This window comes from Vidua chalybeata, chromosome 8, assembly GCF_026979565.1.
Source record: "Vidua chalybeata isolate OUT-0048 chromosome 8, bVidCha1 merged haplotype, whole genome shotgun sequence".
NCBI classification, from domain to species: Eukaryota; Metazoa; Chordata; class Aves; order Passeriformes; family Viduidae; genus Vidua; species Vidua chalybeata.
This window is the reverse complement of record NC_071537.1, coordinates 14,505,144-14,526,247: the sequence shown is the minus strand read 5'-3', so window position 1 is coordinate 14,526,247 and position 21,104 is coordinate 14,505,144. Positions and strand designations below refer to the sequence as shown.

The window sequence follows — 21,104 nt, the reverse complement described above, 5'->3', positions numbered from 1 at the left end:
TCTGCAGCCTCTGCCACACAGCCTGGCCCTTTATCCCAAGGGGTGCCACTGCTCAGGCAATGCCATAGGCAGCCTCTGAGCACTGATTCTGCTCTTCTGTTTCAGATTGGCAGCAGTGATGCAGGTTGGACCCTGGGCTACATGCTGAACCTGACCAACATGATCCCTGCAGAGGAGCCAGCCAGGCCCCCCCTCTCCCATGGCAGCTACGTGGGGCTGATGGTGCTGTGCTCCCTTGTGCTGGTGTCTATGCTCCTGTTTGCCTGGCTTCTCTTCCACAAGCCCAAGTGCCTGCAGAAGGGGATTGTTTAGGAAGAACCTGAAGGGGAGAGGAGCCGTGTCATTCTGGCTGCTCAGGGCTAGGAGACCCCAGCAGAGCAGGCTGTACTGTAGAGTCCCTCTCACTGAAGCTTCTGACTGTACAACAAGGGCATTTATTTCTTCTGAATCACACTTGCACTGACAGATGTTGGGACATCAGGCTCGCCACCTTCTCTGCCAAGGACAGACAAGCTCATGTCCCCTCCTGGAATGGGTCGTACTTTCATTCAAGGAAACTTTGCTGCTTGTTGGTTTCTGCCTTGTGCACAGCATTATAAAGAGAAAAGTGGCAGCAATCTTTGGGAGCCAGTGCTCCTGCAAGGGTTATCTCAGGGTCACACATCCCACTGAGCTCTTGGGAGCTATCACGTACAGGGTGATCCTGCTCCTTCTCCGCTGAAGCTGTTCCCAAGAGCCCTTTCTGCACCAGCACACCTCGGCTCACCTCCCTGCGCCCTGAGCTCTAACAGCCCTACAGCTGGCTACAGCTCTTGCACCTGGTTGGCCCCTGAAGGTGGGTCAGGCTCCCAAATGCCACTCTGGGAAAAGAAGGGATGAGGAGGAAGAAGCTGAGCATGCTTATGGTCATCAGCCCTTAGCTGGGCTCTGTTGGCTCTCAGCTCCTTTTGCAGGTGGCAAAATGCCTTTTTCCCACGTCTTCCTGATGTTGTTGCTGGACCAAAGCTGGCTCACTGTTGCACTGAGCCATTCCCATGTCCCTAAGGTACATCAAGCCACAAGTTCCCAAGAAGGCATTGCTGCTTTTTATAGGAAGAGCTTGTATTGGCCCAGGTTCCTTGGCCAGTAGTGGTTGTCTGTGCCTGCAGGGACTCTGGTGGGATCAGTGTGCCCTCAGGTATAACCCACTAAAGCAATCCAGGGTCACTGTGCTGATAACACAGCAGCCTCCAATCTAGGGACAGTGTTTATTAGTTAATGTTCCTGTAGGCAGCTGGCAGCAGTTAAACAGCATGAGTATGCACAGATTGAACCACTCTTTCCACCAGCAAAATTAGTGAAGATTTGCTTTCCTTTCCTCATAGCACAGGCTTATCCTATGGCCACAAGACCCAGGGCTTGTGAGTGCAGCCCACACAACTAGGACGATGCCACTGATTGAGTTTATTATTCACTTTCTTCCATTTTTCCATTTCTTGGTCCAAAAAAAAGAGAGGTAAGTCAGAAATACATTTTTGTAAAAACACTCAGAAACCACTGGTGCCTGTCTACCTCCCACAAAATATCAGAAATCTCTTCTCCTAATGACCTGTAAATGTGGAGGCAAAAAGAAAGCAGATATTGTAGAGAGGAAGGTATAGCAAAGACACATCTCTTTCCCCAAGAAGAGGTGTAGGCAGTGTGGAGGGGGTCAGGATGTGCAACCCCAACCATGCCTTCTCCTTTAGGCAAGCACAGACACAGAGCTCTCCCAGTCTTGTCCCTCTGCATAGTCCAGGCCAGAAAATGTCACCCAGTTATTTCTACTTCATGCCTGAAAGTAGAAGCCCTAATATATTGAAGGACCTAAAGGTAAGAGAAAAGTCTACCCTGTCCTAAGATCTTTGGGCAGATCATTGTTCTTCCAAAAACCTGAATCTTATTTTTGCTCTGAATTAGGTGGTTTCAGCTTCTGTTGGATCTTGTTCTGCCCATTTCCAAAAGACAGAGTAACTCTGCTATTAAAATCCCTTTTTCCTCAGTGGTGCTTGCAAGTTGTCATTATATCATATTAAATAGATTGGTTTTCAATCTGTAAAGTGGTCTCTGCAGACGTCACTTGCAGCTCTCAATTCCACTTCTTTTTTGTTTTACATCTTTCTGAAACCTGGACACCAAAGTTTTCAGCAGGTAGTTGAGTCACTAATAGTGTATATACCTGGTTTTGATCTATGCTTTATGTTACCCATTCATATATCTCTGGTCCAGGTCTGTTCACTTAACAGAAAGTTTTTAGGCTTTTGAGTCCAGCTGGACTATTGCAACTTGGTTTTTTTTCCCAGTCATGTCATTTCAGAACAGCCTCTGTCTCACATCCTACATCACTGTCTCTCAATATGAGGCATTTTTCCTTCTGTGTGGCTCCACTGAAACACATATTATTCAAAGAATATTGCCCCAAGCAGATTATCCAGTTCAATCTGCAAATGACCTTTCACCAGCTGTGAGTCCACTGACCAGTTTTTGTTTATCTGCAGACACACTGCAATGTCGGAATTCAGCTAGGGATGCAGCCTTCCTTCTGTTGTTTGCAGCAAAGATAGGTTGATGAGAGATGAGCAGCAGGTTTTGGCCATGGCTGGAAGGCATGCAGGAGAAAAATGTGTGATCAGAGCTGCTTCTGCTGCCCAGACAGCCTCATCTGCAGCACACCCCATCACATGCCACCTTCCTTGCATACGGAGCCTTTGTAGCAGAGCAGACGCCCTGGAGAAGCTCCCCAGGTGGGCTGGTGCATCCGTCCTTCCCGTGAACAGCTTGGCAACCTGCAGAGTGGCAGTTCCCCTCCTGAGACCTCCTTGGAGATCTGGTAGCTGCTCAGTTGTGTCCATGATGAGAACTGGCAGATCCATTAGGACTTATCAGAAATTGATACAAAAACTTCATGTGGAAGTTGGTGTGGAAAGAAAGCTTGTTCCAGTCTGCTCTTCTTGTCCCTGCTAAGGAATTATGTCAAAGGAAAATGTCAAATATCTGGGAGAAGAGCTTTTACAATGTTTTGTATCTTCATTGCAAGTCCCATAGCATTAATACTGTTAGCTCCTGATTCTGGAGCCAGGTGAGCAGCTGGCATCTTCACTTACTCCTCCTGTCTTAATTATCTCACTTTTTGGTTTGAGTTTTGGGGTTTTTTAAGCTTTAAATATTATTTGAGTGCAACCAAAAGGGCCCGAACTAAGATAAATGCAAAATATGTTACAATATTTTTAAACATTATGACTTTTAGACCCCATTCATAAATCAGTCTCTCCAGGATAAGAACTTCTAAGGTGACAACATGCCAGTTGAGCAGCCTGAGGCTCCAGGAATTGTTTGACTGAAGGCATCCTGTCAGGGTGAGACAATTGCATGTCACTGCCTGGTAGTGAACATTCACAGAACAGCCGAGGATTGTTTTCTCTACATTTCTCCTGTTATTGCAGGACTTTATTCATGGAGGCTACTCAAAATCCTTGGTCAAAGAGCTCAAGTTTATGAACATTCATTTCTTTGCTTCTGTGTTGCATCTGATCCAGCTGTATTCAACTCAAATGTGTGTTCCAGAGCCACCCAACATGTACATGAAGACCATTAATGATAGTGGAGGGAGTTTCCAAATATGCCAGTAATAATGTATCATTTCTCTTGTTAATACAGTTGATCTGCCTCAGTGATAATTATCTGTGCCTTATTTCTAATTTGATAGCTTCTGGCTTTAATTTCTAGACACTTCCTGCTTTACCATTTTGCTTTTCCTGGGTAAAAAGCATCTTTTACCATCACATGTACCTGTCTATCACATATTTACTCACTATTCAGCTCTGCTGCACTGCTGAGACTCCAGACCTTGGTCTCTCCTGAAAAGAGAGTTCTTCTGGGCTCCCAGGAAGCTCTAAGATGTGCTGCAGCAAGGTGGGATGAGCGTCTCTGGTTTGGGTTCAAATGTTGATTGGTCCATTTTTGGGGAGGTTCCTTGCAGAGGGAGTTGATAGCTTTGCAGGGTGCAAGAGCAGCCTGGTCTCGCTGGGACTGATGACCTCTATGAGTTCTGCCATATTCAGCTGAGTGTCAAGTGTGGGGCAAAGCTATTGGAACTTGTCAGAAGAGAGCCCGGGTACCTGCAGCATCCTCAGCTCTTGCAGGAAAACTGCTCCCCACCACAGGTTCTAAGTACTTTTCACTCTTCTCCCTGATAAAGCTGCCTCTCCTCTGTGCACAGGCTACAGCAGTTTTCTCCACTCCTACAGCAAAGCACAGTGGGGCCTCCACTTGGAAGAAAGCTCTCAGAAGGGAGGCCATCACCTCTGCACTGGAAGGCTGATTTGAAGTGTTGGCACTGGCCAGGGCTTTCCAGTTTCTCCCAGAGCAGTTCTGGGCCAGATGTGTGCCCCTTCATTCTCCACCCCAATTCTTCCCATGCTCTGTGCCAGGCAGGATGTGCAGGCTCTGCAGGGCTGCCAGCTTTGTCACAGGCTCAACAGCCTGTTCAGGAGGGACTGGGGAGAGCACACTGAGGACAACAGTCCCTGCCACCCAGGCCATGTGTTTTCTTTCCGTGGCCCAACCCTGAAGAAATGGATCTTTGTTTTGATGCACACACAAGCCTCTGTATGCTTATCATAATAAAGACTTCTGAACTGATGCCAGAAAAGTTTTCATGTTGTTTTCCAGAAGATGGGAGTTTGCCAGTAGTGGAATGGAGCTTCTGGCACTAAACATGGAAAAGTCCTGAGATGTGATTTCCTCTCTTGCCAGTTCCTTGATGCTCTCCTAGGTCAGCTCTGAAGACCCCGGTGGATGGGTAGCATCCCCTCCTAGTAGAGAAATGCACTGTGGTCTTTCCTAGGCTCTGGGCACCTCACACAGGTTGCCTCACTCCTGGGAAGGCTGCTAGTGCTGAAACCACATCTTTCTTTGCCTTAGCTTCATCCTGACCTCCTCAAATCAGTTTGTTCTCCCAAGCTGTGAACTGGACAGAAGCAGTCCTCTGTTCTCATTTTCCCTCTCCCTCCCCCAGGCAGCCCCATTGGCATCATGATTCCATTGGCATCATGCTGGCACTGCAGCCCACCTTCCCAGCCCTCCAAACAGGTGAAGGACAGTGGGCCTGTGCCCCTTGCTCACAGGGCTGCATGTCTCTGTGTGTAGCCACAGCCATAGCTCTGCCAAAGCAAACAATGCTTGTCACAGTTGTTATTTTTCTTTCAGCATGAACTCCCCACAGTTTTCTCATTCTTATGGCTATTAGCTTGAACTTTCCTCAAATTTTCCAATCTTCCTCTGTTAACAATATGTCCAGAACTAAAGTGAGCCCATCAGATGCAGTCTTTCCATGGTCAGTTCCAGCAGAATCAGCTCCTTGCCGCCTGTGCCCATCAGCAATGCAAAGGTGGGGAGACAGGGCTTGTATTCACATTCCTCTCACTCTCACCACAGTGGCACAGAGCATTCCTTCTCCCCTTTTTTCTCTCACTGCCTCAAGGTCTCTCTGTTTTTGAACATCTGGGTGGGGGGTGGGGGATGTATGATCCATCCCAGATGTATTAGCCGTATTTTCCAAATGAAGTTTTTATTTACTTCACTGTTTCTAAGTCCTAACATCTTCTATTGTTTGTTTCTGCTTTCATCAGTGTTTTCAAACATGTCCAAATTTATTATTGTCATTTTCCTAGAATGTATAAAGGCCATGCTAGGTCATATCAAACAGGCAGTGGATTGGCACTCATCTCCAGCTGTGTGGTGGGCGAGGATTTAGAGGGATAGTTAGGGAAACAGCATAATCCTTTTCTTCTACCCATCAGGGGCTTAGGAAATTTGTGATCAAATGATTACTTCAAGATCTGATAACTATGGGTGACCCTGTTCTCTATGAATTCATCTTATCCTCTTTTGCACTCATTTAACTTTCAGCTTTGATGATGTAATTCCATGGCGTCTTTTGTGCAAAACTATTTCCTTTTGTATGCTTTAAACGTGCTGCCTGATAACAGGCTGCCTCCATCCCTGTGCTATGGATGAAGCTGACTAACTCTCCAGACCTAGTAGTGTGTGAGATGTGTTCTCCACCCACATAAGATTTTGCCCATGGCTCCTTTTTAGGCTCTAATGCTCTGGCATTTCTTTTTTTGTTGTTTCTCACATCAGTGTTGCTTGCCTCCATAGGAAAGTGAGAGTTTTCCTCATGTGTCCCTTGGCAGCACTGCAGTTCCAACTCTGCCACTACTGTCCCAGGCTACTGAAAGCAGCCTAGGAAGGGAAAGGGGAGGGTGAAACTGGCCAAACATGGGGCTTGCACTATTTTACTACAGCCCTGCCTAGCACTCTCTGGCTGCCAAGTAACACTGGGTAGTGCTGGAAACCTGCCCACGACTCTTTCACATGGCCTTCATTGCTGAAGCCTGGGGAAAGAGCAGCTCCACGGGAACCCAGCAGCCCTGGGAGCAGGGATGTGAAGGAGGTGAAGGCATTTCCCACTGCTGTTGTGGGCTGCCAGCTTTGCAAAATACCACCAGACACATCTTGCTGTAGAGTACAAGAACTGTCCTACCATACCCATGCTCTCCATACCACAGCTTCAGCTACTTTGCCTTGGTTTCTGGCATGTGCTGGGAGAAGCTATTGCCTCCAGCACTGACTCTTTTTAGCTAGCTACAGGTGGGTGCAATGCCATTCCTGGTCCTGAACATGTGTTGCTTTCAGACTGGCTGACAAGCAGGGATATGGGGGGATGAGGCTTACATAGGAGAAGGTATCAATATGGTTACTGCTATCTCTATGTATGTGTCATATTTTTCTTTTTATGTTCATGTCTTCAAAACAATATTTTTGGGGGTTAAGAGGGAGCTGTGTAGGTGGGGCAGAAGACCAAGAAGGCAAAGGGTCAAGGAGAGAAATTATAACTGTGATGGTGCTGGGGCAGAAGAATGTTGGATATGAAAAAGTCCAAATAAGCCAAGTCAAGAGCAGGCAATCCATGTGCCTTGACCACCAGCCTATACTGTTTGCATCTGAGGCTATCAACAGCAGCTAGAGGCTATAAACAGGGACTCCCTGGTTTTACCCCTGCTCTTCCTGGAAAATTGAGGTAGAAAGACAGCAGCCCAAGAAGATGTGGAGAACAGGTAGGAAAGCACTGGGAGAGAATGCTTTGCTGGATGAAGCAACCCTTGGCCCAGAAATTAGAGCAATGCAGCACAGATCCACCTCAAGGCTGGAGGGAAAGCAAATGTTTAGGATGGCACTGAGTATCCTGGGCAGCCTATTACTGATGGCCAGAGGAGTCCTCTCTAGCATGGTCTGGATAGAGCAGAATAGCATGTTCATGTTATCAAAGGGAGCCTTTCTCTTGGCCTGTCCAGCCATGATGGTAAATTTTTCAGCTGTTTGTGTTCATGTTTGGTCTCTGTGTCAGGGTTCTCCTAGTAAATACCTCTGTCAGAGCCACTAGGCTGCTGGAGTTTAGCCTTGTGGGGCAAGGCTGCCTCTGACAGTGGGCAGAGAGCAGGGACCATGAGGAGTCTGCTGCCCACTGGGATAAGCAGAGGGGTGGAGAGGAACCAGCTTCCCCTATATCCACAGTTCTCAACCCTTTGTTAGCAGACAGCAGGACATTTTCATTTGTCTTTGCGCAGTTAAGCAATGTCCTCCTGCCCAGTGCCTGTCAGAACTCTTTCTTATGCCCCCTTCCAGAGCAGGGCGGGGTGATACCAGACTTTCCGAGCGGAGCTCTCCGTGATGGTTCCTGCTCAGCAGACGACTCCTGCATCACATCCCACGCGGCTCTGCCCTCCCCCAGCTCGGCAGTTTGGGCAGCCAGCTGTGGCGAGGGCGATGCAGTCCCTGCCTCTGTTTATCCCGAGAGCAATGGGATCGCCGAGTGAGCAGGGCCGGGCAGAGGGGCCGACTGACCCGAGGAGCCCGCGGCGGTGCCTCCTCTGCTTCCCCAGGAGAGGGGGCAGGAGAGGAGGCGCGGCGCGGAGCCGGGACCGGACTGCGGGAAGGAGCGGCGAGAGCTGCCCGCGCCCGGCAGGGCTGCGGGAATCGTGCGGGCGGCGAGGCCGCCCCGGTGCTATCCCCATCCCCCTCGGCTGTTGCCCCACGAGAAGGCTCGGTGAGGGCAGCCCCCCGCCCGCCGGCCCCCTCTCCTCTCCTCTCCTTTCCCCCGCCCGCCGCTCCCCGAGCGCTTGGCAGCCCCGACGCCCTCCGCAGCCAGTTTTCCAGCCCTGCGCTTCTTCTGCGGTGACAGCCAGTGGCTGCGGGGCCCTGTTTGCTGTCCAGTTAATAAGTGAGCTGGAGGGGGGGAAACTTCTCCGCCGGAGGAGAGCGGGCTCGCCGGGGGCCGGGCGGGCGGGCGGGGGGAGCATTCCTGCGCCGCGGGGCCCCGGCGCGCCCCGCTCCCGCCGCCCCCCGCCCGCAGGTGCAGGGGGCTGGCACTCGGCAGCTGGAAAGAGCTGGTTGGAGTTTGCACTTTAAGCTCCCGGCGGGGAGGGAGCCGAAGCTGGGAGCTGGTCCGGGCGCCCAGCGCCGCGGGAGGATGGCGCGGTGGCTGCGGCCCCTCGTGGGAGCCCTGCTCCTGCTCGAGGGGGCGGCCGCCCTCAGCTTCCTCCACCATCGCTACGAGGAGCTGGTGCAGGCCCTGTTCCGCGTGCAGAGCCAGTGCCCCTACGTCACCCGCATCTACAGCATCGGCCGCAGCGTCGAGGGCCGGCACCTCTACGTGCTGGAGTTCAGCGACTACCCGGGCATCCACGAGCCCCGTGAGTACGGGGGAAGGGGACAGCGGCTCGGAGAGGACGGGCTTCGCTGGCACACTCCCTGCCACGCGGCACTGCTGGGGCACTGGGTGGGGGGTATCTCCCTTTCCAGGCAGGACTCCTGGCAATGCCCAGGTGCCAGGCAGCACGGTCTCCGGCAGGGACCCCGCAGCCAGCCCAGGGACGCGCTCGCCCAGCCCGCACACGTGCACCGTGCCATGCCCTGTGCTTGCGTGAGCTGCAGCGTGGCCCAGGCGCGTACTTTGGACGGAGCTCCGAGTTTTCAGCTCAATCTAATGCGAGAACGCAGGCGAGTCCATCCCAGCACCCCGCCTGCCCTACCACACTCTCCCTCCCAAAACAGTGTTGTTCAGGCGAGGAGAGCAGCACCCACCCTCTGCCCTGTGCTGCTGGGTGGTGACAGGACAGAAAGTGTTCGGCCCTTCCTCCTCCAGACGGCAAAGCCAGGAGGACCCCGGCAGAGAGGGCGCTGGGCTTCTACAGCCCTCCCAGCCCCGTGGGCAGTGCAACCCCAGTGACCGGCTGGTCTCAGGGATCTCCACCTGCTGCCACGTGGCCCTGTGGAACCTTGGCAGCAATGGCCCCTTGAGCTGCTGCCTGTGCAGCTTGGAGATGCTGCCGAGCCAGACCTTGCTGGCAGCCAGGTGCCCTGGGGGGGCTGAGGAGAGCAGCTGCCTCTCCAGGCTGGGGGGCTGCACACAGGGCTCCCTCACATCCCTGCCTTGTTCCCTGAGCTGCAGATAAGGACAGAGCTTTCTGCGGGATCCTTTGCCTTTTCAAGTCCGGGTTGATGTGGTTAAACGCAGGGGCTGGTAAGTGCAGGCAGCCTAGTCACGTGTAAAAATGCCTGCAGGGCTGCAGGGGTGTGCAGAACCTGTGCCCCCCTCAGTGGAGCAGCCCCACAAATCCCACAGCACCCCATGTCTAGCAGCACTGCACTGAGGGCATACTGTTCCAGTCCTGTGGCCACAGGATCATTTTCAGGGGTGCCAGGTGGTGGGATGGGAGGCTTCCCACCTTGACTACTTCTGTGACAGCCCTGTTCAGCACTGGGAAAGCTGTGTGGCACTGAGGGCATCTGGGGTACCTCCACAGTACATCAAGGGCTGATTCAAAGCACGGAGTGAGCAAAGGGCACTGGCAGTGCACCACTGGATTTTAGACTTGCAGAATCACATGAAAGCAGCTGGAAAGGCTGTAGGAGATGACTCAGATCTCCCCTGCCCCAGGCAGGCAACATGGACCTGTGGCCCCGCTTGTAGCATGGGCCACTGTCAGGCTGGCACTTTCAGCTTGTAGCATGAGGAATTTGGGAAACTCTGGATTTCCTTGAAGGACATGAAAAGTAACTCTGAAAAGCAAGCTCAGAGTCAATGGGCTTACATGCAGTAATTAGAGTTTGTGTGTCCATATACATAAAGTTTAGGGGTTTGCATACTGAAAAAGGCTGGCAAATCCTGTTGCAGACTCAAACAAAGCAGAGAATCCTTGCTGAAACCTTATTTTTTTAAAGGCTGCACATATGCCCAAGATTTTTTCTGTATTTTTAATAACTGGATTATCTAACTAAGTCACTTCTCATGTCCCTGAAATCTAGCAAGATCAAAATATGTTGCTCACCTCTGGTGTCTTGCATTGAGACACAGCAATCAAAAAACATGGAAAAACAAAATCTTTAGCTAATATTAGACTTTTTTTTTTTTTTTTTTTTTTTTTTTTTTTTTTTTTTTTTTTACGCAGCAAAGGCACAGGAGCTTTTGCAAGCAGCAGCTCACAATCTGGGGATGTGATGCCTTTTACCCCAGGGATCCTGATAGACATCATACCTGGCAGCAAGGCTGCACATGCTGCCACTGCAAGTCTGATCCCTGCTGGTGTCCAGAAAGCTCATGGTGCAATGGGAGTCTCAAGATCTGGCAAGCCAGCATTTGCAACAACACCCTCTTTTTTCCTGACTCTTTCATGTGACAGTCAGACTCCCTTTTTAACTTAATTCCCCTGTTGTCTTTCATTCTACCAATGCTGGCTCCAGCCTGCAATGTGACATTTTATTTTCCCACAAGTAACTGCTTTAAAAGGCCTCTGGGAAAGCACAACCTGTCCCTCACATGTCCTGCCTCTCCTTCAGCAAAGCATCAAGTGCTGTTCCAGGCACTGTCTGCCTGTGGTCTCCAAGTCTGTATTTTGAGACCTTATTTTAGAAAAGTCAGTAGCAAGAGACCTTTTTGGTCATACTGGAGCTGCCTGAAGGACAGTTTGATCCATATTCAGCTCAGCTGCTGAAGGTTTCTCCAGGGTCTTTTCCCTTGAGGGTGAGGAAGACCTTAACCTTGACCTTGGAGGCAAGTGAAGAGGAAGGAGACATGCAGAGCTGGGAATGGGTCATGCTGGTGACAGGCACTGAGGGCAAATGTAGAAGAGCAGAGGTGGAAGAAACAGTGTGTCCTTTCCACTGCCACCTACCACAGAGCTGTGAGGCCCTGGCAGCCCAGGGCAATCCTGCCAGTGCTCCTTGGTCCTTTTGTGCTGCCTTTCACCAACCCAAGATCAAACCACCAGCAAATACTCTTCCTGTGTGCTCCAAAGGCCCAAAGCAACCTGGAGGAGAGTCTGAGCTGCTCCCAGAGTGCTGTGGCAAAATGAAGCGGAGCCCATATGAGAACTGTGCCACTCTCCCTCGCTGAGGTTTCCATTTTCCAAGGGAAAGGTCATTTCAGACCATTTATTGGGTGTCCCTTGGGCTTGCCTGGGGCTCCCTGTGGTAGGCATTTGCTCTTCCCCCCTTTTCCAGCCCTGGCTGATGGCATCACTCTCTTGCTCTCTCCAGTGGAGCCAGAGTTCAAGTATGTTGGGAACATGCATGGGAACGAGGTGCTGGGCCGTGAGCTGCTGCTGCAGCTCTCTGAGTTCCTGTGCGAGGAGTACCGCCGGGGCAACGAGCGGATCACGCGCCTCATCCATGACACGCGCATCCACATCATGCCCTCCATGAACCCCGACGGGTACGAAGTGGCTGCCAAGCAGGTACCAGGCAGTCATCACCTCCTCCAGATGGGTAGGGGCAGAAAGCCCTTCAAATCCCTTTGGGATCCTCTTCACTGCAGCTAGAAGGAGGGGGAGTCCTTTCTTTTCATGCCCTGCCGAATTTGTCCCTGTCAAATGCTGTCACTGCTTCTCACCTCCCTACCAAGGGCTCATGCTGTGTGTCCTGTAACAGGCGACCTTGACAGCTGACGGAGACTTCCCATACCTGTCTTACTTTCCTTAGAAGTTATTTGTCACAGAAAGGTCACTGCAAATGCCCTGCCCTAGACTGGGAAAGTGACAGCTGAATGCCACTGTCATAAGCAGGCAGGGACATGAGAGATGGGGGGTGGAAATAAGCCCCTTAGTCCTCCTGAAAAAAAATCACCCATTTCTTTGTGCTTCTAGACCTCAGAGAGGTATTTGTGGCTCTTTCAGCTAAAGCAAATTGTTTACTTGTCTTGTGACTTACTCTGTCACCCTGAAAAATGAAGATATTGTTATTGATTTTCCCTGTCAGTACCAATACTCCTTATTGCCCTGCCAGCAATAACACATCTTGTAACTCATAGGCACTGAAGTGCTTTTATAGTGGCCAGTCTCTGCTTCTCTGATGCCCAACCTGACTGCACCCTACCTGCACAGGACTCACCCCTGTGATGCACCTTTGCCCCACAGGGCCCAGACAGCAACGGGTACTTGACAGGGAGGAACAATGCCAATGGAGTGGACTTGAACCGCAACTTCCCTGACCTCAACACACTCATGTACTACAGCAGGGAAATCAGCGGGCCAAATCACCACATCCCACTGCCTGACAACTGGAAAAGCCAGGTACCAGTTTGGGATACCGTGAGGGCTAGAGCATCCTCTGAGAGTGTCTCAGCATGCAAGCAAATACTCTGTCCTTTGGCTTGAACAGTGCTTGTTTCCTTCTCTGAGCCTTCTGCCTGCAGAGAAACGATGCAATCCTGGTCCCATATCACAGCTTGCCCCTCTGCCAGGAGAGGCTGACATCACAACCAGCTTGGGGGAGCAGGCTGCAGTGCACAGGGCAGAGGAGGTGACACATGCTGTGCCTCAGGTTTTGGGGTTGTGCTGGGGGAGCTGCTTTGTGTATCAGGGCAGTTGGTGGAGAACAAAGGAAGCTGCAAGAGGGGTCAACAGGACAGGGCCTGACATGGTCAATCACACCACAGCTTGGCATGGAGCAGCAGCTGGCACAGAGGTCTCTTCTCCCTGTCTCCTTACAGGTGGAGCCAGAGACATTGGCTGTGATTCAGTGGATCAGCAGCTATAACTTTGTGCTCTCGGCCAATTTGCACGGTGGAGCAGTGGTGGCAAATTACCCCTATGACAAGTCCCAGGATCAGCGGTTCAGGAGCCACCGGCGCACAGTCAACACGCCTACCCCTGATGACAAGTTGTTTCAGAAGGTGAGCATGGCTACGTTGGGCAAGGACATTCCCTGGCAGGGTGCAGAGTGAGAGCTGGACGGGAGCTCTGGTCACTGCGTCATGCAGGAGCTGAGCCAAGAAACGTGTTGGAAATAATAATTAGCAGACTACAGCATTTCTACCAGCCACTGGCTCAGGAGCCAGGTCAGGACAGTCCCACCCTGTGAGCCAGTCCCACCACAGGGGCAGGCCAGTCTTAACCCTCAGGGCCCCCCTCCTTGTCCAGGCTGTGCTTGTTTTCCCCATAACCCAAATATCAGTGGTATACTCAATAACAACCTGCCCTTCCAAAACTGGAAGCTGCATTCAGCTTTGCTACACCATCTTAGAATGCACAGGGCTTTTTTCCTAGAGAGGTAACTGGGGGCCAGCTGATACCAGGATAAGGGAGGTGGGTGCCCAGCAGGGGCTTATGGATGGTGAAGAATAAGAACTACAACAAATAGCAAGAGCTCCAGGAGTATAAGCAGACATCAGGGAATGCATCAGCCTGTGCTTTTGATCCTGTTAGTGCTAGCTGAAGCTTGTGGTTTTTCTTTATTATCCCAGAAAACAACGCCTTCAGTCACTGCTTCCATTAGGAAATACCCAGCACAAGAAAGAAGTAAGTCCGCCTCAGAACAGTTAATGAGAAAATAAGTCCAAGCTGGAGTTCAGCCTTCTCTGGAAGCAGAATCTGCAGGGCCTTGTCAGGACCTCCTGGGATCACGGCCGTGCTCAGACCCAGATGTAAAGAGGCTGCAGTCTGGGGCGTAGGCTAATGATACCCACATGGCCTCAGGACTCAGAAATGTAGAGAAGTAACTGTTTTCCTGCTGACAGAATGACATTACACTGGAATCTGAACCATAATATAAAGGTATAGAGTTTGCCTTAGAAAATGCAAATGCCAGTCTCTCTTAAATTGTCTTACGCAAAGGACTGGCTTTGGATGCAGCAGCCCAGTTTTAGCCCTGCCTTCACGTCTAAAAATAAACAGTAACCTTAATAAGAGCAACAAATAAGTCGTTGCTAGAACCGCAAGTTGCCCAAACTCTTTCCTAATTGAATTTCCCCCAATATGTATCTGGTATTTGCCAGGACTGATCCTGGTTACTTTTCTTCATATATCTTTTTCCTCTGTTAGTGCCATTTGCTGTGTGGGTCCAAGTGTCCCTGCATAGGTCCAGCACCCTCTGCTCCCCCTCTTCCCTTCTTCTCAGTATGAGCAAGGCAGAAGCCCTTTTGCTATCAACAAGCTTCCAGCTTGCCAGGTTACTGCTCTTCCTTCTTCACCTTTATCTGCATAAGTCTTGTAGAGGTCCTGGGCTCCTTGTGTTGTATTTTGTGGCAGTAAAACGAAGGAACTCTCTCCTGTCTGACTTCCCTCCCATGCTCCTCAGCAAAGGAAGGAGCATGTTTTGTCCAGAGCCAGGCAGGTTCTCCAGCCGTGCGGGGCTGGAGCGGTGACCACTGGCTACTCTCCCTCTAGCTGGCCAAGACCTACTCATATGCCCACAGCTGGATGCACCGGGGCTGGAACTGCGGGGACTACTTTGCTGATGGCATCACAAATGGGGCATCCTGGTACTCACTCAGCAAAGGTAAGGGCTGGCCAGTGAACACTCCCCACAGCAAAAAGAGGTGAAGGGATAGACAAGAAACCTCAGGACAGGATGGGTTGAGGAAGGACTGTGGCAATAGGATTGTGCCTATTACTAGACACCATTCTGGTGTTTGTTTCTCAGACCAGGAAATAGCTTGGGAAAGAGCCACAGAAAAAGCCAAGATCTGCAGAGACCTTCATCCTATGTGCTTCTAGACAAAGGAAACATTAATCTGTTCGTGTATTTGAAAATCCTATGGTGTAAGTCCATCAAAACCCAAAACTGTGACCAAAGGGAAGGCAGCTGCTAGTTCCTGAAAAATCTCATTAAAAAAGGCACAATGAGGAAACTAAAAAAATCAACACAAAAGACTAGACAAAAGTTTGAAGAAGAACTGGAAGAGATATATAGGCCCCCTGTGGTTCCCAGCTTCCCTGGGCTTCTGAAGGCAGGTTGATGAATGATCCAGCTGAAAGAGAGAGTTGGCAGCTACAAGGAGAGGGCTGCATGGGTGGAGAAGGCTCTAGTTGCACTGTCATGCAAGGAGGAGGCTGCACCTTTGGTGCAGATAAGAAGAGTGAGATGGTTCTGGTCAAAGAAAGACAGGCCAGGATGATGGAACATAGGAATAGGAAGGGAGCCATGCCCTGGCCATAGGCTAGTCTTCTCTTCCAGGCATGCAGGACTTCAATTACCTCTACACCAACTGCTTTGAAATCACCCTGGAGCTAAGCTGCAATAAGTTTCCCCCCAAGGAGGACCTGGAGAGGCAGTGGATGGCCAACCGGGAGGCCCTTGTTGCTTTCATTGAAGAGGTAAAGCGACAATCCTGAGACCTACACCCTTCTCCTTAAGATCCCCATGGGCCCTGGTGGTAGGGGACCAGTAGGCACCAGGAGTGGAAGGGAGTTGGCTATGGAGATCATGGGGTGCCCTTGTTGGTGGCCTTTGGGGAAGCCTGTTGTTGGTGGCCTGTTGTGTCCTAGACTGGCTCTGGTGGGGACAACCAGGATCACCAAGGGTACAGGAAAAGGTAGGGTCGTCCCCAAAGCTCTGCCCTGCTTGGCAATACCCTCTTGAGCAAAGGAAGGGCCTTGACCCATCTGTCTGTCTCCTTTCCTGCAGGTTCACCAGGGCATCAAAGGGATGGTGTCAGATGAGAACAACAATGGCATTGCAGGAGCAGTGATTTCTGTCCAGGGAATCAGCCATGACATCACCTCTGGTGGGTTGTTGATCCGCTTACGTGTCGGAATATGTGAGTGAAGCTAGCAGGCAAGGCTATAATATGGGAGGCCATCATGGTTTGCTTCCCAAAGACAGTAGAGAAATATGACATCACTAGAGAAATATCCTTATCCTTGACCAGGGTGGGCTTAGGAAAGACAGAGGTGAGAAGTGGAATGCAAACCTTATAGTAAAGGACTTCAGAAACTCACCTCCTATTTTATCTGGGAGGGACAACTGGGGGGATAGTCTACTCAAGCCTGTAAGTATCTGCAAAGAGTTGAAACAGAAGATAGCAAAGAACAAGATAAAAAAAAAAGAATAAGATGAAAGACTGAAAGATCACACCAGACAAGTTAGACTGAGAATTAAGTGCCACTTTACCATCATCCAAGTTGTAGTTGTTTCTCCCTTGCTGGCCAATTTTAACCTTTCCATGAACACCCTCCTCTAAGCAGGCCGAACATTACAGACTGCCTGCAGAAAATAGCTGATATTACAGCTCCTCACAGGTCAGACTATGAAATCATTAAAGCTCCTCCTGGCTATAGGTCTGTGAGTCAGTAACACTAATATTTGGCACTTTTTATGCCAACCTGCATAGGAAAGGGGACTGTGGAAAAAAATCACAGAATTGCAGAAAAGCTGGCTGTCAAGAGCCCTCTGAATTCATCTGTCCAGCTTGGAGCAAGATTTTCCCCAGCACTGGCTCCCTCCAGCCAATTCTCACTGACCCCAAGGATGGATATTTCACAGCCTAACTGCTGTTCTGTGCCAGGGCTCTACCACATTCAGGTGAAGCTGCAGTCCCAGATCCACCCTGAAGCCATTTGCAATGCCCATCCAGTTACATAGATGGTGTTATATTCAGATTTCCAAAGTAATCCATAATGTGGAGTTACCTCACTGTTGGTCATCCCGTGTCCCTAAGCACACCAGAGCACAGTCTGTCAAAGTGCTTCTGGGGCTTTCTTATGCAGGGAATCAGGGAGCAGCTGAGCTAATGAGCAACTAAAACTTGCCAACCCAAATGTGGCAAAATTGTGTATTGCGGGAATTAGATTCCCGCATAAGGAGTCAGACTGGAGCTGTGATTGTCCTTAGGTCTGCTGTCATCTGACTGGTGAGTGCTCAGCTTTGCAGCCCCCTACACAGGCACAGCCAATGCTGCTGTACAGTCCCCTTTCATTTGGCTTTTACTTGCAGACTGACCTCTCCTCCATGGCACTAATGAGACATCACTTGCAGTGTACCAATGTGAATCCAGCCTTGAGGTAGCCAGCAGATTTGGGAAAAAAAAATCTGGGTTTTGAAGGCTACACATCCTAGAGGAAGTAACTCAGCAAGAATTACTGGTATGTCTGTTGCTTTGCTCCCTGAGCATCCTGAATGCTTTCTTTTCCTGCCTTGTGTTCCAGGTGATATGGGAGATTATTTCCGGCTGCTGCTGCCTGGCACTTACACTGTCACAGCCTCTGCAGAGGGGTACCAGCCCCTGACAGTCACAACAACAGTGGGCCCAGCTGCACCTTCATTGGTGAGTCAGGCTGCGTAGTCACAAGGGTTTCTCAAAATATCTTCACCCCAGGGAGAAAGAAATGTGGTGGGGGATGTCTAGTGAGCAGCAGAGAAAGGAGATAGGATGTAGAGCATTTCCAGTGGCTATAGGTTATCTGTTTTGGCAGACAAGGTTCTACACAGCTCACAGCAGGGGACAGAGTGAAGACAATGCCATGTGCCTTTCAATTCCTTACTGAGGCCTTGCAGCTGCACTGGGCTCCCATACCAGCTCCTGTGTCCTTCTGTTTCTTGGCCATGGGAGAGCTCCTGGCTGGCTGGGACTGCTGCTCTTCAGCTCTCCCTCCATCCTCTTCACTCTCCAGGATGAGATGATGTGGAGACAGCATCTGTTCCCTGAGGTTCAGTTATCCCCCCAGCTTTGTGGGTTTCAGCACTCTGTTATCATCTGCATTCTGCCTGGGACCAAACATGTTATCAAACTCATAGCAAGAGGCTGAAGTCTGCCTTTCTTTTTGCTGAGAGCGCTGAAGACAAATGGGAACTGAGTGCCAACAAAGAACAGCCAAGCACCTTCAGGAAATGAAGTGCTCCTGACACTGGTGTGTCTCCTAAAATGCCTTTCTGAGGGCTGGCTGGACAACTAGAAATTGGTTCTAAAAACAGTGGGTGGTGATCCCTGCCCCTGCTGTTGCCTTGTGAACATGGTGGAACCACATTTGCAGGCTCCTCAAAACACCAGCAGGACTGCCCCTCCCCCCGTCTGTGGCATCCTGACACATCATTTGCTTCACTGTATGTACACTGGTCAGGCTCTGCTGTAAATACACTGTGGTTGTTCTCCCACCTTCCATCGCTTCATCCCACTCTGCTCAGCCTCTGAAGTTCTTCCAGGGCTGCCCTCTTCTCAGGATCAGAAACCTTCTAATTTTCATACTAAATTTATTTATGGTCAGTTTATGCCTATTTGTTCTTATGCCAATGTTGTACTTTAAAAAGTTCCTTTTCTTCCCTGGTGTTTATTCCCTGGTATATTTATAGGGAGCTGTCAAGCCCAGTCCTTTGTTTTGCTAGGTTAAGCACCCAGCTCTTTGGGTTTCCTTTTTAAAACAGATTTTCTTTTTACGGTGTTACTGTAGAAGACTGATTTGTTCCCTGATAGTCTGAGTTTTGCATATCTCCTCTCACAGCAGCCCTCCTGTTCCCATTTCTGCAACACCTCCCATACTCACTGTTCACCCCATCCCTCCCCCAAGAAGCCCATGCAGCCCCATTCCAGTTTCACCTTTCTATATGGCCTCCCCATTCCCCATGTATCTGATGCTGTGTTTTGCACACTCCCTGTCCTCTACTCCCTCTTGTACCTGCTTGTGTGGCTGTAGTGGATGGAGGTTTCTTCCCCAGAATTGTTTTGCCTGGGTCCACTGGCAAAGGACTGGTTGCCGAAAAACTGATTAATCTAGCAAGATGCAATTGAAAAAGAACTGTCTATCTTAAACCATCCTGCGTATTAAATACTCACAGAGATACAAAGCAATGTTGTGTCTCTACTCTCTGATGAGAAAAGGAGAATAAAGAACATAGCTCAGTCCCTTGCCATTCACAGCTCATCTTCCAAACCATCCTAGGACATCACATTGCCACAGGAGTAACTCTGCATAAGAAACGTAGTTCGTTGTCAGTACATTTTCCACAGGAGGAAAGAAATTTACAGCTCCTTAAGAACTGAGTTCCTTTAACAATGGCTGAGACCCTTTACTGTTTGACTTGGTCCCAGAGTCAGCTTCGAAGGCAGAGGCAGGTCCCGCAGACCCCTGAGCCAGCAGGGCACACACACTGCGTGAAAGGTGTTAAATGCAGTTATCTTTGTTCTTTCTCCAGGTGCATTTCCAGCTCAAACAAGAAGTGGCGAGGAAGCCTGCGGAGCGTAAAGCCTCAGGCACACGTATGAACAACAAAGCCCTTCAGAAGAAGGTGGTGCCAAGAGCCACCCGCCGGGGAACCCAAAGATGAGGATAGGTCATTTGGCTGAGAGCTGGGGAAGCCGTTTACATGAGGCCTGGCTGATGACTCCAGCCAGTGAACTTTCCAACAGTCCAGCATGAAACCAGCCCAAATTATTAAACAAGGAAGTATTTAATCCCTGAGCAAATTGTGAAGTCATTCACAACACAGTGTGCCTGGGCTACAGTTCCCTGGGCAGTGTGTCTGTGTGTGCTGAGATCTTCTCCTGCACTAGCTCAGTCTCTGCTCCCTTTACTCCTGGACTGTTGCCACAGCCCACATGAAATGCCACTAGTGTATACCAGGGATAATGAATCCAAACCTTGGTATAAGCTGCACTCACAAACTGGGCACATGAACATTAGTCCTCTGGGTGCAAGTGCCATGCTTCTCCCTCATATAAGGACACTTGCTGCCTGCAGACCCCAAAGCTAGGGGAAGGTCAGTTTTAAAGCAGGCAGTGATGTAAGCAGCTCTGAACACAGCTTGAACCACATGCAGCACAGCTGTTGCTGACTGGTAACTCTAGGAGGTGATGGTTCAGGGTCATCTCCTGGTCTTGATGTGCAGATGGGACTTCCTAGTCGCTGGTTTGGATTATTTGTAGTCAGATAGGTTGAAATTATACCTGCTGGCAAAAGCCAAGTATTATCCTGTCTCCTTAAGCCTTCAGACCCAAACCAGATGGCTTGCTGAGGGGTCTGCTCTATCCAACCCAAACTATAATTCTGATCACAGAAGCAACTAGGTGAGATCTGACAACTGGTGATGAATAGAAGTCCAAGCCAGGTTATTTGGATGTTCCTTTGAAACAAATACCCTGAACCTTGGTTCAATATGCAATAGGGAAGTGTGGGTACTTGATGCCAGCAGTGTGCTGTGCAGGTACAGCATAAGCTGTGTGAGTTTTAATTAGGGTAGGAGAGAAAGGATCCATAGTTTAGTGAGGCAGGCTCAAAATGCTGCTTAGGCTGTGTGGGTTTGGAGTGGAAGCAAGAGTAGACACAAAACTGGTTATTTCCATGGTAAAAATATCTTAAGCAGGCAAAACCTTTCTAGAATTCTTCATTGAAAACAAATAACTCGAAAGGGGTAAACAGTACGCCCCAGTGATTTCTTTTTTCCTTGGGTGGTTATCCCAATAGATATCCCAATAGATTTCTACCATACTGCCGTTGGTTACACTGTTTCTCTCCCTGTCTAAAGCCTGTAAAAAAGTGTCCCTCAAACATTCCTTTGCTTCCCCTCCTTTGTAAACATAATTTCTTGTGAGCAACGTGTACCTCCCTACTGCAAAAGCAATGTTCTGCACTTCACCCCTCACTGTCATGTCCTCCTCTGTCTCTGCTACAAGATGCTGGTGGCATTTCCAGCATTAGCAGGACACACACACTCTTGTAGCTCTGCCTGCTAACAGAAGCTCTTTCTCTGTCATGCCTTTTCTTGTAAAGGCAGAGGAAGCTGTCCCTTGCAGGTTAATTATACAGGCTGTTGCA

The 21,104-nt window shown here is 50.0% G+C and overlaps 2 protein-coding genes across 2 annotated transcripts in view; both read left to right on the top strand.

Annotated features, from left to right (window-relative positions):
• ENTPD1 (ectonucleoside triphosphate diphosphohydrolase 1) overlaps positions 1-4,659 on the top strand; it is a 32,132-nt gene extending 27,473 nt beyond the window's left edge. Inside the window, exon 10 of the mRNA XM_053949026.1 lies at positions 106-4,659. Within this exon, the coding sequence (XP_053805001.1) occupies positions 106-312 (207 nt within the window). The 3' untranslated portion in view covers positions 313-4,659. The remainder of the gene's footprint in view (positions 1-105) is intronic.
• Positions 4,660-8,342: 3,683 nt separating this feature from the next.
• Positions 8,343-19,744, top strand: CPN1 (carboxypeptidase N subunit 1). The gene is made up of 9 exons (XM_053949597.1): positions 8,343-8,774; positions 11,620-11,816; positions 12,495-12,650; positions 13,070-13,252; positions 14,745-14,856; positions 15,535-15,674; positions 15,985-16,084; positions 17,505-17,623; positions 19,486-19,744. The coding sequence occupies exons 1-9, from the start codon at positions 8,552-8,554 to the stop codon at positions 19,615-19,617; spliced, it is 1,362 nt and encodes a 453-aa protein (XP_053805572.1). The 5' UTR covers positions 8,343-8,551; the 3' UTR covers positions 19,618-19,744.
• Positions 19,745-21,104: the final 1,360 nt, after the last annotated feature.